Here is a 16369-nt window from a genome sequence, read left to right on the forward strand (position 1 = left end):
GAACGGAGGGTAGAGACTGGAGCTACAATTCGCCGAGCTCTCAAAGAGAATTCAGGAACAACTCCTCGACCGGGGAACAGGGGCCTCAGTAGAAATGAAAACCTTTCCACTTTGAGCTCTTCGTCGCATGCTACCAATTTTTAGAGCCTTTGCGCAGCATCGAATCAACTGAGGAAAGATACTCTGAGCTGAGCGTAAGGAAGGATTGTTTTCGACGCAAAGGATAAAACGCTTTTGGTGAAAGTGGATCGATGCTTATGTATGTATGAACTGTCGAACCATTTGTTCGAACAAAGGTAGTGATTAGATTAAGGAAAAGTAACAAAACGGTAAAAGTCAGTAAAGGGTTTGGTCAGTAAGGAGATAATGAACAACTTTTAAGATGATCTTTCGATTCTGATTAAAAAAATAAGATCTATAGTTAGATATATGCTATATAATACCCAAACATAAAGAAAATACTCTAGTAAAATTTGCATGTCGCTAAAATACTACAACGCTATACTTTCTACAAAGCTTCTTCATAACTCAGGGTCATTATTCGATTTTTATTCATTTACGTACTGTGATGACTAGAGTGTAATATCCGATTGGCTTGCTTTGTTCTTCTTGTTTCATAGAACCTCTGTTTTAGTAATGCGTGTTCGACATTATGACACCGAGTTAGGGTCAAGAACAGGCTGATAGTAAGAAAGGTAGCTTTTTAGCTCTGCAGAATGAATTATGCGCAGGTAGTAAGGCTGTGTATGTGGAATATTTAATCTGGGATACACTTTTTTGCGAGCTTTTGTCAGACGTATCACGGCGTGATCATTATTCTGAGTATACAGCAGGTACTCAGACGCATTGTTGGCGACCATTGGATCCATGTGGCCGGCTAAAGATGGCTTGATCAGCCGTTATGACTATGGCAAACTGCAAAGTACTATTATTCGAAAAGGCTTCATCACCATAAATATGCAAAGTAAATTGAACACTCACTTCATAGCTTAGCGAAGCGTTAGGGCAACAGCCAGAGACAATGGTGGTGTAGCTTCATTGTGATTGTTTTGCCGCAGTTTGTTTGGTGACCCTTTTACTCTTCAGGGCTGACCTGCATAGAAGGCAAAGACGTTTTTGTTTACCGAGGAAGCGTCGTGCGATGCACGCGAGTGAAGCTGATACGGACTCGAGCTGCGCAATTCCACGACGGGTCAAAGCCGGTGGGATAAAAATCGCAACGGTGGCCGTGGCACCCGAGGGAAAGGGCGAAGCGACAAGAGCTCGAGAATTGAAACTTAGCAATCTTTGTCTTTTCGTTTTCTCCTGTAGGATTCCGATCAGGGTCCCTTAAGGCTCCTGCTGCTGCTCCTGCGGAAGCGCGCATGGAGCATGCTAATGCAGGAAGCGAAATACATCGTAAGCTTGGAGCGGTACGGCGCTTAGCTTTATTTCGTATCTACAGACAGGGCATTTTGGATCATTTCGGGAGCACAACACACGGTTATCAGCTATATAAGAATTTCACTGTTCTTATTAAAGTTCACGATGCGTTTCATGGCCAAATCTAGACAAAACAAGATGTAGGCATATCGTTCTTATTTAGCTTCATTTTAGACTTTAGTACGATGAGGTTGTGGTTCGAGAATAACATTAAAGGGTTACCAAGGTTATTTTTAAACATGGCGACTGCGCGCCTTTGAAAACAAGTTCAACTCATCAAGAATTTCCTTATGGGCTGATATCTTCCAACCATAAATGAAACGCTATTTCAGAGACATCGAAGGGCTATATAACTACAGAACGAACTTGGGATTAGAACTCCCAAGTTAGCTAAATAGGTCCGTAATTATTATTCGCGTTCACCAAGAATATTTCCCAGGGACTGCAGTCATTGCACTTAATTCAACAAGACTTTTCTTTTTGTTAGTCCTATTAAATATGAACGCACAGGGAGAGAACTGGTCTTATTCCCATTCGTCACATGTTTTTAGCTACATTCAAGTTGAAATTCTTTGAACTACAAAAAAAATTTCAAAATCACTTCTTTCACACACTACTACATGTGTACGTAAAACTAGAGCACACAAAAACAAAATAGAATCGTTAATAATTTCATATATAGGTGGGCACGTCCTGACGATACTTATAGCGCCAGACCAAACTGCAACCATAATTACTTGCTAATATGGAAAGCAGCCAAAGACGCCAGAAGCCTGGATCATGCCGGAGCAAATGACTGCATAATGGCTTCGAATAAAATTAGCGTTGTTTAGCATCACGTCACGGAATACATACACCTTGATAGGCATCATGTATCTGGCTAGATGAGAGGTGGATGGAATCCCCCACAGATCGAATTATCGCTTAGACGCATCTGCGCTTATTAGCGCGGGCCGCACGTTGCTAACTCGTTGTTTGTATATTTGACCATTAATAACGAGAGTTGCAACAGCGTCGCCATCATTGTAACGATTGCTTTTTGTCATCTTCCGTCCCAGGTTGCTCTGTCCGACGATTTTGCACTTCGTCGTTATATCTCGGGCATTGTTGGCGCTATGTCGCCTCCGGAGGTATCTAGGCCGCTGTCTATTTTAGCTTTTCGCTTCCTGCTTTAAATTAGGACAACAGAGAGAACCGTGATCAGGACCTGTGCTGTCGGTGCTAGCAAAACGACAAATTGATGTCATTCGTTATAAGAAACAGTCTTTTTTTCGTTAAAACGGAATTAACCGGGTAGCTTTGCCCCTCGGCATAGGAGAGATGAAACGAAAATAACACCCAACGGTAACGGCAGTGGTATTAGATATATTACTATGGGTCTCGGTTGACTAAAAGAGGGCGAAAGCTAATAAAAGTTCAAATTGCTTGTGTTTTTCTTTTGTTTGATGGCCGAACGGGAAGTTCTCGCCTTGCGAGCTTACAGTTTCCTTGGAACGAATCGGTTTTAATACTTACTAAATTTCTGACACTCACCAAAGGTTTGCAGAGATCATGCTGTAAGCGTAGTATGAATTAAACGTACCACAGGTCTTTTTTTGATTATTTGAATTTAAACACATATTTCTGAACAGTAAAGAGTAACCACTTGTGTTGTTTAAAACTAATTTTTCAGCCCAATTAATATCCCTACCAAGCGAACATGACCCACATACAACCGTCGCAGTATTCAGACCCCTTAATAAATAAATGTTTTGTGTTTTACGTCCGTTACAGTCGCTCAGTACGAAACAAAGCATGTCCACGTCCGGCTTTGCGTGCAGGTTACCTTACGTTTCCCCAAGGTCAGAAGGCAGATATGTTATCATTGAAGCATCACAAGGACATTCAAACTTACTGTTAGTTTACTTCAACATCTCCGTTGCGGTCCGTTTCGGGCTTGTGAGGATACAGGATAAACATTTTGCCCGCTCCGTCGCCCCTCCGCTGCCCCTTTCCCTTATAAATACATAAGCGACTTGCTTCTCTTTGCCTATGCCCCAAGAGGCGATGGACGGACTTGCATATGGCTTGCGAGGCATCATGTACCACAGTTTGTATAAGGATAACTTCGCCAGCACCAAAGGCACACTTGGCATGACACCCACGTCCATCGTCTGCACGAACAAAGAACGCCACTCCTAATTGGATGACACAGCCGAGCCCAGCAGTCGCAGCGACAATAGCTTACGTAGCACAGAGCATTGGTCGTGCTCGTATTAGATTAAAAAGGTGGACAGTATTATCGGAATGGCGACAAACCCCAGCGCCGCCGTATGTTTTCATGGCGACAACTTCGAACTAGTTGCAATATGCCTATCACGTGTACCGTTCAATTCATAGTTGTATCGATGACAATTAAAGCACGCTTTATCTTTTTGCTTATAATTGTTGTTGCAATTACTTTGTTGTTTATCGACAGGTTCAGCCATTGTAAATATATCTGCGCGTTGTCTGATTATATTCAAGCGACTTACGCCAGTACTGACTCTTCGATTTTTTTTCAAAAAATGTTACGAGCTAAGAGAAGCTTGTCTGGACAAAAGTGGCAAGTACAACGTGATCAGTCTGTCCTTGAGGTTAGACTAAAACACAAATTTAAAGACGAATGATTTAGTACGGCATATTATCGATCCTTATACTTTTGTACGTAACGTATCGCAAGTCAGCTTACGTCTTGCACATACCGTGTTCAACCCTCTTGAGCTAAACGTTTCCATATGCCCTTTGGCGATTAGAGCATTCTTCCGCTATGAACTACGTCGTTCACCGAACTCACGTCTCATCCATACTTTTCTACTGTCAGTTCTCAAAAAATTTGCAGTGACTTATTCGTGTAGCTGTTCAAAGTAATTTTCAAATGTGTGTACATACTGTCATTTCATAAATTTGGCAAATATTTAGCATAATCTTCTTAATTCAAACCTTCTGATCACCCTCGAACCTGCCTGCACGAAATTAATTGAAGTAACTGGAACTTTTTGTATTTTGCCGGCCCAAACGCTCATGTGCTCAGCAGTTACACGAGCGGAACCTCTTTTAGCACATAGCACTGTTGCCATTTTCAGGACACATTGTAATAAGGCTGAAAGTCTTAGCAGCAGCTGGATGTGGTCTACGTTGTGGTCCTGATATTGGTGGTTCACCGCTAATAGTCGTGCGCTGTTTTGCCGTGACTCGAAGTTGGTCGGCCATGAGGATGATGGTGATAGAGTATCGCACGAATTGTGCGTTATTGTTGTGTTGATAAAGAGCTAGAAATTGCGGATACTGAATAGCTTCGTATACGCACTGCAGTTGGACTAGATTGCATATGAAATCCATGACTATCATATTAAATATGCCTATGCGTTTGGGAACAGCCGAAGTTTCACAGAGTTCCGTGCCACGTAGCCATCACCTAAAGCTGTGAACAAAAACCATGTGCAATATCGATGCCTCTCCTACCAGTAGCGCTAGCCAGCGAGAAAATCACTTTGTAACGTAGATCCTATTATATTTCGTACGACCGATACAGCTGATCGGGAAAACCAAACTGATAGTGAGCAACTCCATCGGTGAACTACGAATTATAACACTTTACCGGCTATCACAATGATTCGATGCGCCAGCTGTCATTTCCTGAACGAGGTTTACCTACCTTCATTGATTGCATTAGGTTGATTACAGGTTGCGTCCGTAAAGGTTACTGACAGCGAAACCTCAAATTTTCAACGCATCAACTACATTTTCGATTTTAGCAAATCGAATCTGTGCGTAAGGTAGCTAACTTCACGTAGTTCTACATAGGAAAGACAAAACTATTATTAGGAGCAGCTAACTCCTTGTGCGATCGAAAAAGTCTCGTACTTTTTGAGAGAAATAATTGAATACCGACTGAAGATCAGAGCAGCACAGCAAAAAGGGCATATTAAAAAAGAAATATATTGTTCGACAGGTACGCTAAATAACTTTGCTCCGAAGCGTCAGACGAACTACCTTTGAGATGGGATTAAAAATCTATGCAATGTTTACCATTCCAGTGGTTCCGTAAGGAGCATGAGGTCGTTGAGTTCATCAACATCTCTCACTCATCTAGCATATAAAATGGTAATCATAATGGTATTTTTGGTAACAAATGTAATGTTCCGGCTATTCCAGCCGAGTTACGAGGCTAAAGATTGAGACGTCGCGCTAGTTAGCTGTCTATTCGATCCGATGGGAACTGATCACGCGCATCTTGTGACGTTCAGACGTCAATCGTATTTTGGCGTTTTAACATAAAGCTCTCAAACTGGCCTGTTATTTCTACGAGATTACAGTTAGCTGGCTATCCACTTCCTTGGCTGTGCGCATGCATGTTAATTTGCTTACGATTATATGATTCTCCTAGATTTTTAGCTTACAGAAAAACGATTTTGCTTAAATCTGCTTATTATGTGTATGAAATTATCCTGATTTTCCAGAGCATCAGTCTGTAATAATATCGAACTTTCCATTGCCAGCAAAACCATATAATTAAAGCGTCCCTCTTATAGGGGGGCGCTTCTATCTTACTAGAAGACTATAAGATAAGCTTTAATTGTCCTCTGCAGAAGGTAGCGGAACGTAGCCGTTACGTTTTGCCTGATCAACCTATAGTTTTAGTTGTTCGAAACCGCATTGGCGCACGGAATGCAAAGCAGGAAGCACTGCCACGGATTATAAAAAAAAAAAACAAGAGAATAACAATTACATGCTTCCCTCGACCGCTTGGTTTTGCGTCTGTATTAAGCGTCATGGAAGGTCTCTGAAGTCATCTGCAATACTATGTATATATGACATTCTGAGATTAGAACGTACTGTGTTTAAATCGCTTGTCAAAAAAAAAGTATATATATATATATGCAGATTTTTTTACAAAATGCAATTCTTTACCGTATCGTATATCATCCGGTAGCATGAAGGGAAATGAAATAGACTCTCTGCTGTACCAGAAGCGAGCTTCACATGTGGATTTGCCAAGTGTGCAAACATAGTTTGCTTTTCATTCGGGGGTCGAAGTTTAACGTGTAGTTTTCGCTCGCGTCTCTGGAGGAAAGCTGGCGGTTTCCTCACCTCGCTAGTGAGAGCGTTCGCGCTTGATTTGGGTTGGGGACGAAGCAAGTGGGAACGATTCTTGGGTGCAAAGCACAAAGGCCAAAGCAAAGAGTAGCAGTTGCCTGACGAATCAGGGTGGGACCGTTTGAGGACAGTGTACTGATTCTAAGTTAACGGGCTTTTACATGCAAAGGCACTACTATAAATCTCCTCTGGCAATAAAAGTCCAGTTTATAGCCACAATTATATTTACAGTTTCCGTCTCTTATTCTAGGTTACTTGTGAAAATATGAGTCGTTGGGCTGTAATCCAGCTTTGATGAATCCGCAAAACATCTACCTAGGGACGTAGATCGACGTCAAATTTCGTTACTCCTATAACCAGTTTCAGTTCTAAATAATGGAGTAGTTATCGGGCTGTTCGGTTCTAATTATTGATAGAAGCATCACTTGCGACAAATTTAGACGTTCACATAAGGTTCATTTTGCTGAGAATCGAACAACCGTCCTGTCGAACGAATGTCGCTGAAGTTGTGATGCATGGCAACCGTAATACACTGGCGGAGATAGAACAGTGAAAAAAGAATCTATTGGATTCGTGGATCTACTTCGGCTGAGTTTTATTGCTTCATAACCCATACCAAACTTAACTTCAAATTTCAAAAAGCAGACAGCCAACAACCAAAAGCAGGGGTCTATATCTAGTAAAAACAGTAGAAGCGTGTTGTTTGATCTTCTCAACGACGGCGACCTGACCAAAGAGACTGTCAAAAGGTCAACAATATCGAACGATATAAAAATGCTTGTATTCCGTGATTCGAATGTTCGAACAAATATCGAAGCTAGTTGAAAAAGGAAAAGGTTGGCAGATAATAGACCTGCAACATCATATAGGGTTTTGTTTGGCAGGCATATCTGTCGAAGATCGCAGGCTCGACTATCGGCTCTATTAAATGTGAAAGATGATTTCATTTATTTGAATAAGTTTTGTATTAATTATGTGTCATTGGATGTACTTGAAGCACCGATCCTTCGAACATGGTAGATTAACAACGCAGTCACCCAAACTGCCGCGTCGACTGCGCTATTTGGATATAGTAATGGTAGGCTTATAAGTTACGCTTAAAACCGAAATTTCTACTTATTAAATCTATGGTGAACTTAAGGTCTTTGAAGGAAAGTGTTAAACAAGTGGATACTTCATAAATTCCTGCAGTTTGTTATATTTGCATACATAATAATAACCAGCTTGTTTACGGACCTTCTTGTTATAGATTCTTTGATGCCATATACTTCCACTGTTCTGTCATAACTTACACAATAGCGTTACTTGCTGGTATAAAACTATGCATTAAAACAACGAAGCGGATGAACACTGCTTAGGCGCCTGACGACGACAAACACCACCTATGTAGGGTTAGAAACATTGTTAGCTTGCTGATTGATCCTTGCGACATCTAAGATACACGTTAACGCTTCGTAACGAGCGGCTGCGACATATGGTAATTCTCTATGGAATAATTTAGCCGAATTTTCACACTAAATTGACGTTTTTTAGCCCGGTTGAAAATGTGCTATACATAAAAAGATATGCCTTCCTATAAAACTGCGCTATCCTATCATATAAATTTGTGGACGCAAGCATGTTTTAAAAGTTATTATTGCTAGTCAATTTGTCAGTTACAGTCATCCATTGTACCTGACTTTCATTTTCGTTTCTGTGATATGGCGTGATCGTGAAGCACCGCTAGTTTCTTCGTAGAAAATATTTACTATAAGTGTTTGCTCGCATGTTATGTTGTAATTCATAAGTGTTAGATGAATTTCAGTCGTATAAAAAACCTCGCACGTAAAATGCACCAACCTTTTTCAACCTCAGAATCTGCGTGACATTCTGAAGCATAATAATAATTTTTAACTTTAAGCCAAGTAAGTATTTAAAAGGGAACCTAATATTAAATAATCTTATTTTATCGAACATTTCCATGAATTTTAGTAAGGTATTTGACATCTGCTTAATTAATTTCCTAATCTAAATAGATTTATAGGTCTATATTGTCAAGGCCTTTTGGTTAACTTCAAAAATTTCGACTCCACTATTACTTTCGCGGTGCTCCTTGTAACATTTGCCACGCAGTTCTCCTTATAAATCTCTCCTCCGTCCAAGGGGGAGAAGAACCCGCCTCCTTTAACCTCAGCCCTCTCCCATTGGAATTGCATTGACAGCGCACACAGAGCTACGGTATCGTTATCAGTACTGAGGTGTTGTCCCTTACCCATTTAACCCTTGTTTAGAGTGGAACTATGCGGAACTGGGCGGGGCCCTTCATCAGAAGGCGGGGACATGGCAGGAAATTTCGAACGAGGCGGTTGAGTTCACCACAGAAGTTCGCGTGTCTTCCAAGCCTGTGGATTTGCTAAGAAGCGGATTGACCTTTTGCTCCAATATAATGTGCGACTATATTTAGAACCTAATTTATTGGTTTTAGATGATTTCGATATACTTCAATTATTTCTCTGTTGGCTGAGAGCGCAATCTGTCCACCCGCTTTGTTACGCAAATATTAAACGGAATAATTGCTTAATATTCATGACGTGTTAGTGTGAGACGCTTGGAAGATTTGTGACAGCCTGGGAACTCTTTCTTAGATTTTAACTAACCCATCGCTAAAACAATCTTCAGGGTTTCGTGAGTGTGCCCTATACGCAAGGGGTTAGCAAAAATGTCCCGCTCATCAAGCGGAGATCGTTCCCAAGACCGGTCACCCGCTTCGCCTAATCGACAGCCCTCTGGAGTCATCTCTAGTAGGTTGGTGAGAGGCTTTTAAGAACAATCATGTGAAAAGACGTTCGTTCATGCACATGTGTTATATTCTAAAATGAGCTTAATGGTAAAAGCCAATGTTCAGCTGTTATATGATACTTTTGTCCCGATTCGTCGTAACTCGATAGATGACTCTGGTTAGAGTCGCAATCTTGTAACAGAAGTTTCCTACAAAATCGTTTTCGGCAGTTAAAATAACATTAATGTACATAAATACACAAAGCGGAGACCTTCTTCAATATTTTCGCTCGTTGCACCCGCAATTTCTACAGACTACAACTACATCCAAATGTGACCTTTGCCCCGGAGAGCAATACGTTGTTTTAGCTTTAGAAAGATTTTCGGTATATCAAAACCATATATACAAAAAGTGTTCTTTGCTTCATATGAAATTTCCGTGAAATTAATTATTCTAGAATGAACTAAAATTTTTCGTAATGAATTCTGATTAAATATTATAATTACTCCTACGAAATTATTTATAATAATAATAAATTCAAAACAATAAATTTTTATTAATCTTAAAATGTATAGAGGAATTAATTTTTGTGAAAATACGTGAGTAGATAACTATTAACGAATTTATCAGGTTCAACGTAAAGCCAAATTTCCTTGAGAGAAACTTCCAAATTATATTAACGTACGTGTGTTTCATTCTCTCTTGTTCGTCTTTTTTAGCGGCGGTGGACGAGAACTTAAAGACACCGTGAGATTAAGCGACTTTCTACCGCGAAGAGGCATTCGACGAAGCTCTAGTTTGCTTGGTCAGCACAACGTCGAGAACACGCATAGGTACGATCATTTCTATTTCCCAAATGGACACTTAACTGATCTTGGGACTGCGGGATGGCCAATTTTAGTTCAGTCAATACCTTTGGTTTCTCGTTGTAGCCTCATATCGTTTACGGCTACCTGGTTGTATTATTATTAATCTGTCCGACTATACCGGTATAAATGGCGACTTTTTCTAGTTTCAAGCCTTGCATATTCAGCTACCTGTCCCAAATGACCCATAATGCCGTTTGTGTTGCTAATTTAGAGCACACGCAAATATTTATGCATTTAAGCTAAATTCTTACAGTCGTTGTTTTCTCTCCCATTTGTCTAGATCCTGGATGGAACAGAAATTTTTAGCAATGGCAGCGGCTGCGGCATCACAGGGCGTGACGGGCGTTGGCGCAGGCAGCGGCGGCCTGTCCTTAGGATGTATTGGCACGGCTGAAGGTACGACCCCATTGACACGCCACTTGACAGCACACCCCGCTGGGGGACTAACGACTACTGCGGGCGGAGAACCCCCTAAAATTTCTGGCATACCGTGCGCAGCTTCCCCGTCGCGGTACACCGCCCCCGTGCACATCGACGTTGGCGGTGTTACGTATACTTCCTCATTAGGAACACTTACAAGGTAAGTATGTAGATAGAAGAGATCCACAGTTCTATCAAAATATCATTCAAACATTGATACAAATATAAATGCTCGTTCTGAATAAAAGTTACTAGACAAATGGAAATCCCTGGTGAAAGATCTGCTATGTGCTTATTGGAGAGCGGTTTTTTTAGTAAATGAATATAGCTTCTAAACGAATTGATTGTTGTCAAGTTTGTATGCATCCACATGTAAATTAGACCTTTAGTCGAGACGAATACATATGACTAATATAGGCTATATGCTCCAAATAACAGACATCCTGATTCTCGACTCGGGCGACTATTCAATGGATCAATCCCCATTGTTTTGGACACGCTTAAGCAACACTACTTTATTGATCGTGACGGCAACCTATTTCGGCACATATTAAACTACCTTCGCTGTGGACGTCTCGTTCTGCCAAATAACTTCCATGAATTGGATCTATTGCGTGAAGAGGCTAAATATTATGATATACCATCGTTAAGTCGCGAAATCGAAGAGCTGTGGACTCGGTCAGAAATCGCCGAAAGCTCAGTCGATGGCAAGGCTTGGGAGAGCAAGCGACAGCGTCCTCGAAACGAAGATAATTTTGCTAATCATCAGTGCATTTTATTGAGCACATCTCCTGATCTGGGTGCGTTAGTGTGTTGAAGAATACAAATGCCATTTATTAAAAGGATAAATGCTTTCAAATAGATATATGAACACAACATCGGGCCAAATGCTAAATAAATTAAATTGGATTATGGAAACGTGGAATTCGGTGCGGTTTTGGAATGAATAGGGCACCGGACTCAGAAAAATGAGGCCGTGAGCTGGATCACACTGCAGTTATGTTTAATTTTCCTAACAATATTTTTAACAATACAGACAGTGAATCTTTTGGCCAAAATATTGAAGGAAAATGGTCCGCTCGTCCCGCCGTCAATACTGGTGTTTTCTATGAAACCAAAGCGTTAGTTCACGTATAACTTAAACAAATGAAACAAAAAAGTTAAACAAAGCAAAGATATAGAACATCTGGTTGTATGTTATGTCTCAATCGTTATTTCTAACAGATATTTGTTCCTTTTAGGATGATGCTGTCTTTTGGCCAAAAGAACTTTAAAATGGTAAATTTGAACCTCAAACATTTTTAGTAATATATTCATTTTGGAGATGATTCTTGTTTGACCCTATCGCAGGAGAACGAGTCTTGATCTCCGGTGAGCGCCATATTGTCGAAGAGTCCTTTCCTGAGGTCGCCGACGGCCTCCAGGTTTCCAGCTGTCCATCACCAAGTCCGCCGTGGCTATCTTCAGATTGTCGGCACCTGCATCGTTTTCCGCTTAATGGTTTTTCTAAGCTGCAGTTACTTCCAGCAGTTCAGCGACTACTGGATGCCGGCTTCATTTTGTCGACGTCAACTTGTACATCAACCTGCAGTGCGAGCGAAGGGGGAACAGGGCGCGAATACTTGTTCGTAAGAAAACCCGCACTATCTCATTAAACAGCTTAGTTCTACGGCAACAATGGCTTCATACATTCATCGAATATCAACCCCCTAATGTCTTCGAAGAGGACAGAGGATGTTAAAGGTTTAACAAATTCAACCTTTTTGGCCGTGCTGATGAAATTGTGAAAATTTAGATGTAATCGTGAAAATTTAGATGTAATCATAACGTGGGTAATTGAAATATAACTATTCGTTCTTCGTAGGCATATATGAATGTGTGTCAAATGTTCGGTGCAATATAGCAGAACCATTCCCATCCACGGAGGATCGTGATGGTTGTAAGCGTGATGATGATACGTGAATAAAGTGCGTGTCAGTACTGCATGATTAATGCACATATTGAGTGTCTGCACGAATACCAGAACAGGGTCCGTTTCCCTAAGAGGGTCAATACTAACAATAGAATGCGTGTGAAAAGTGAAAGTTTGTGGTATCAGAAATTATGTGATATTTTCATCAGAGTAAACGTTGAAACTCCTGGACCACCAGATCAAGCTTCATACCTGAGCAATCAGATTTTGCCAATATGCGAGGTCGTCATGACACACGCCGTCCATTTTGCTCAATCAGCTCTAGACGTAAATAACTTTGGTAGATAGTTGACAATATATCGAGATGTTAGATACACGAATTCGTACTCGAGTGGGATCTGTTATGTCTGCTCGTCGGCAATCTGTATCACGAAACCTTCAAGTTCAGCATTTTACCCTAAATGTTTCTCCTTACGACCAGCAAAGCGTACCAGAACCAAACGTCATTTTTAATATGTAAACAATTTCCTGTTAAAAACGATACTGCACAGATATTACAATTTACTTACCGATCATTTGTTATGCTAGCGTACCTTAAGGTAATAAGTGTTATTGCATTAAATAAATGAACCCGTATGTTCGCTGCCTGACAGCCAGTACACCTAAAAAGTTGCTTGATAATAAACAGACGGAGTTTAGAAGTGGATCTGGTAGTACGAGTGTTTCGTAGTAAGTTTTACTATTTCGTATAATTTAACGACAAAGCCTATCTATCCTCACAAAAGGAACTGCATATACGCAAAAATCCTGTCTCATAGTTATAGCTTTATGCTAAATTTTGCATGGATGAAGTTGCACCTGCATGTCCTATTCATCAAAAGGGGAAATAAAGGCAATTTCTGCTAACTGCATGGCATGGAATGATCTCAGATAAAGATATCGTGTCGAAGGCTCACAGTTTCCGTGGCATTTTCTTACTAACACTTCAAACGACTCTTCAAATACAAGTCGTTTTAGAACATTAAAAAGAACTGCCAAGCGATTAACAAAATATAAATAGGGTAAATTTCCCATATTCCATATCACATATTGTGGTAATTTAGGATATTCCTATTCAGTTTAAGTAACCAACTGTTCGTGTTGTTGGAATGAGATAAACTGAATGCTGTCAAGCTTGACATCTGCTATCTCCGTATTACTTGTAAACGCTACGGTTTCATAACATTCGAATTTCTTTCGTCGGATTTGTTTTCGTGTTGATTCCCTCCCCATACATAGGTTCTTTTTACTCGGGGTTCATTTCTGTCAAACTGACCGTCGCCTATCGAACTATCCTGTTTACCAATTGCTTGATTAGTCTCACAACAGCGTCAATACAGGTTACTTTGCAATGTCCAACTTGTAGATCAGTGGTCAGCCAATGTCCGTAATGTTCAGATTTGATGCGTCAGTTTGCATGTCCTTCTTGGTGGTAACAGTTGCGCTTTGCAGTCATCTGACCGAAAGCGGCCTCGATGTGAGAAAAGGGGTAATCTCATCTCATAAGGTAATGGAGATTTTCGGTATTGTAGAATCATCAATTTATTTAACACGGACCGTTATCAAATTCTACAATAAAAGCTTCGGATCGGCAAGAACGACAAATTTAAAAAAAATTGCACAATCAAATGCGGCAAGCCAATCATCAGGTAAGCTAGCTCCAGCATGTGCTAATAGCATTCAGGTTTGTGCTTTACCATACAGTCTTCACGTGGTTATCTGAACTTATCAACCAACTTTAGCATCATATCAACTTCAACGTGACTTATCCTTCTTATCGTAATCTAAGTAGTTTTGCTCTAACTTCTGATATAATATTGCTGAATCCTCATAACGTTTGCCTAGACTCGGCATCGCAGTTGACCTGATTAACGGAAATTATACCATTGAGCGTAGTCTCGGAGTTCCCTTGCAGCGCCGTACAAGACGATTTTCGTCTTCTGGGGCCAAGGCTTGATGTAAGCTATTTTGAAAAAAGGCGCCTCGTAATTGCTCGCTGGAAATTCTGCTGCTAGACTTTGATGTGAGCTTTCTGTAACATTAGCGAGCTAATTAACGAATGGCTTAATTGGGCATCCTGCTAGATTATCTGATTACGAGAAGCTCATAGTTATTTCACACATATGGAAACGCGGCAAACGGCCGCCCTTGTTAAGGGTGATTTGATATTATTAGTAAAAAGAAGCTTGCAAGATATTCTGTTATCTATGACTTGTAATCTATAGAAAGGAAGTAATGTTGAAACGGTACCTAGCTAAGCAAAAATTAAAATATGGCCTCTCTTACACCTTCCTTCGAGATGCTTGGTGCTTTTTATTTAGTTAAACGCCTATTTGCAAAATAATTCCATAATAGGATTGACTTGTGTTCAAAGAATTATTGCGTAGAACTTTAAGCCGTGTACTATATTACTATTACGTACAGCTGCGACACGAACCATGATGGTGAATTACCTGTGAAGTGATCCCACCCTTTGAACTAATAAGATACGCATTTTTCGATTAATATTGTTGTCAATATGTTACCATAATAGTAGAATTGGATTGCCCTAAAAAATTGATTTCCAGTCGTCTTCTTTCAATTTCAAACCTCTACGAAACGCCAAGGTTTACTGTTATTATCAATTTACGACTAAATAAAACTAAAATAAAAAAAAAATATATTAAAATTCCTTCAAAAGAACGGTCTTAATTGACTTATTTGATCAGTGATTTACGGACATAGCCAGTATTCACTACCATCAGCATTTATTTCGCGCTGGCCGAATTATTGAACTGTACAGGTTATTCCATTGATGATGGTGAAACGACGCATGTTTCATTGCTGATTCCAGTTAATTACTCGTTTCATAATGCCTACATTGCTGACTACGCCATTTGCTCGCTGATGTCTTTATTAATGTTTCATATACTTTGAAACTTCATTAAGGAGAATAAATTTCTCAGTGCACTCAACTTTAATCACGCTTAAATCGGAAAAGTAACTCTGAACACGTTTCGTGCTTCAGAGAGTGATGCACACGACCTAATAATCGAATTTCTATGCTTTACACTTGTTATAGTTCGTAATTCTCAGCTCAACTCGTATATGTAAATCTATCTTTACCGTACTATACTCGATCTATGACTGCTAGATTACCAGCACTTTCACTAGAAAAATTTTCTGTTATATATCTACTTTGTTTCTCAAAATACTCGTAGACGGTAAGTATTTACAGGTTAACACAGACTGGGCGGATTTACAGAAGATTAATTTCGATCCGTCTATTCGTCAGGAACCCATTATTTGCTATTCTTCTTCAGCTTCAGCTTTTTCGCTACAATTTCATAACAAATACTTCGAGGGATCCCATATTAAGCTGACAAAGAGCGCACTGTCAATGTTTTATTCTGCTTTAAAGCTTCTGACATCACCGCAATTCGTTTTTCTGTTTAATGTCCTGAAATGTAGTGACCCCTCTGTGGTCTTCAACCTTCCAGTGTTCGTCCTTAAAACGATTGCACCAGTAATAAACTATTGTTTCGCTTATGGCCTCTTTGTACAGTGCTTTCATTAATCTTCAATGGAATCTACCAGGACCTTCACCTTTGAGAAAAAGAACTTCATTACTGAATACTGACTTTCTACACCAAACCATGCTTATACCTCTAAATTCACTTTTCCCCGATGACGCTCAATCAATTTAGAATCGTCGAACAGAGCCGAAGACTTCATGTAAATATTTATCTAGTTTCGTCTGCTAGTGATGCATAGTTCAAAGATCATTCGGATTTTTCGACCCACTAATTCCGACGGACTAAAGTAACATTAACTTATCAATTTAATCTTAAG

At 40.1% G+C, this 16369-nt stretch overlaps 1 protein-coding gene across 3 annotated transcripts; it reads left to right on the forward strand.

The window, feature by feature from the left end:
* The first annotated feature begins 4508 nt into the window (after nucleotides 1–4508).
* Nucleotides 4509–13205, forward strand: LOC111258614 (BTB/POZ domain-containing protein kctd15-like). Of its 3 annotated transcripts, none has more exons than XM_086967530.1 (6): nucleotides 4509–7618; nucleotides 9199–9324; nucleotides 10018–10131; nucleotides 10448–10747; nucleotides 11026–11387; nucleotides 11938–13205. In XM_086967530.1, exons 2-6 carry the CDS (start codon nucleotides 9239–9241, stop codon nucleotides 12240–12242), a joined length of 1167 nt encoding a protein of 388 aa, XP_086823656.1. In that variant the 5' UTR covers nucleotides 4509–7618; nucleotides 9199–9238; the 3' UTR covers nucleotides 12243–13205. The 3 variants fall into 3 exon arrangements, with proteins under 3 accessions (XP_086823656.1, XP_022685758.1, XP_086823657.1); XM_022830023.2 differs by having other exon boundaries at nucleotides 4510–4685; XM_086967531.1 differs by lacking the exon at nucleotides 4509–7618 and adding an exon at nucleotides 8825–8967.
* The last annotated feature ends 3164 nt before the right edge of the window (nucleotides 13206–16369 follow it).

Source organism: Varroa jacobsoni, unplaced genomic scaffold, assembly GCF_002532875.2.
Source record: "Varroa jacobsoni isolate VJ856 unplaced genomic scaffold, vjacob_1.0 scaffold_252, whole genome shotgun sequence".
Taxonomy (NCBI): Eukaryota; Metazoa; Arthropoda; class Arachnida; order Mesostigmata; family Varroidae; genus Varroa; species Varroa jacobsoni.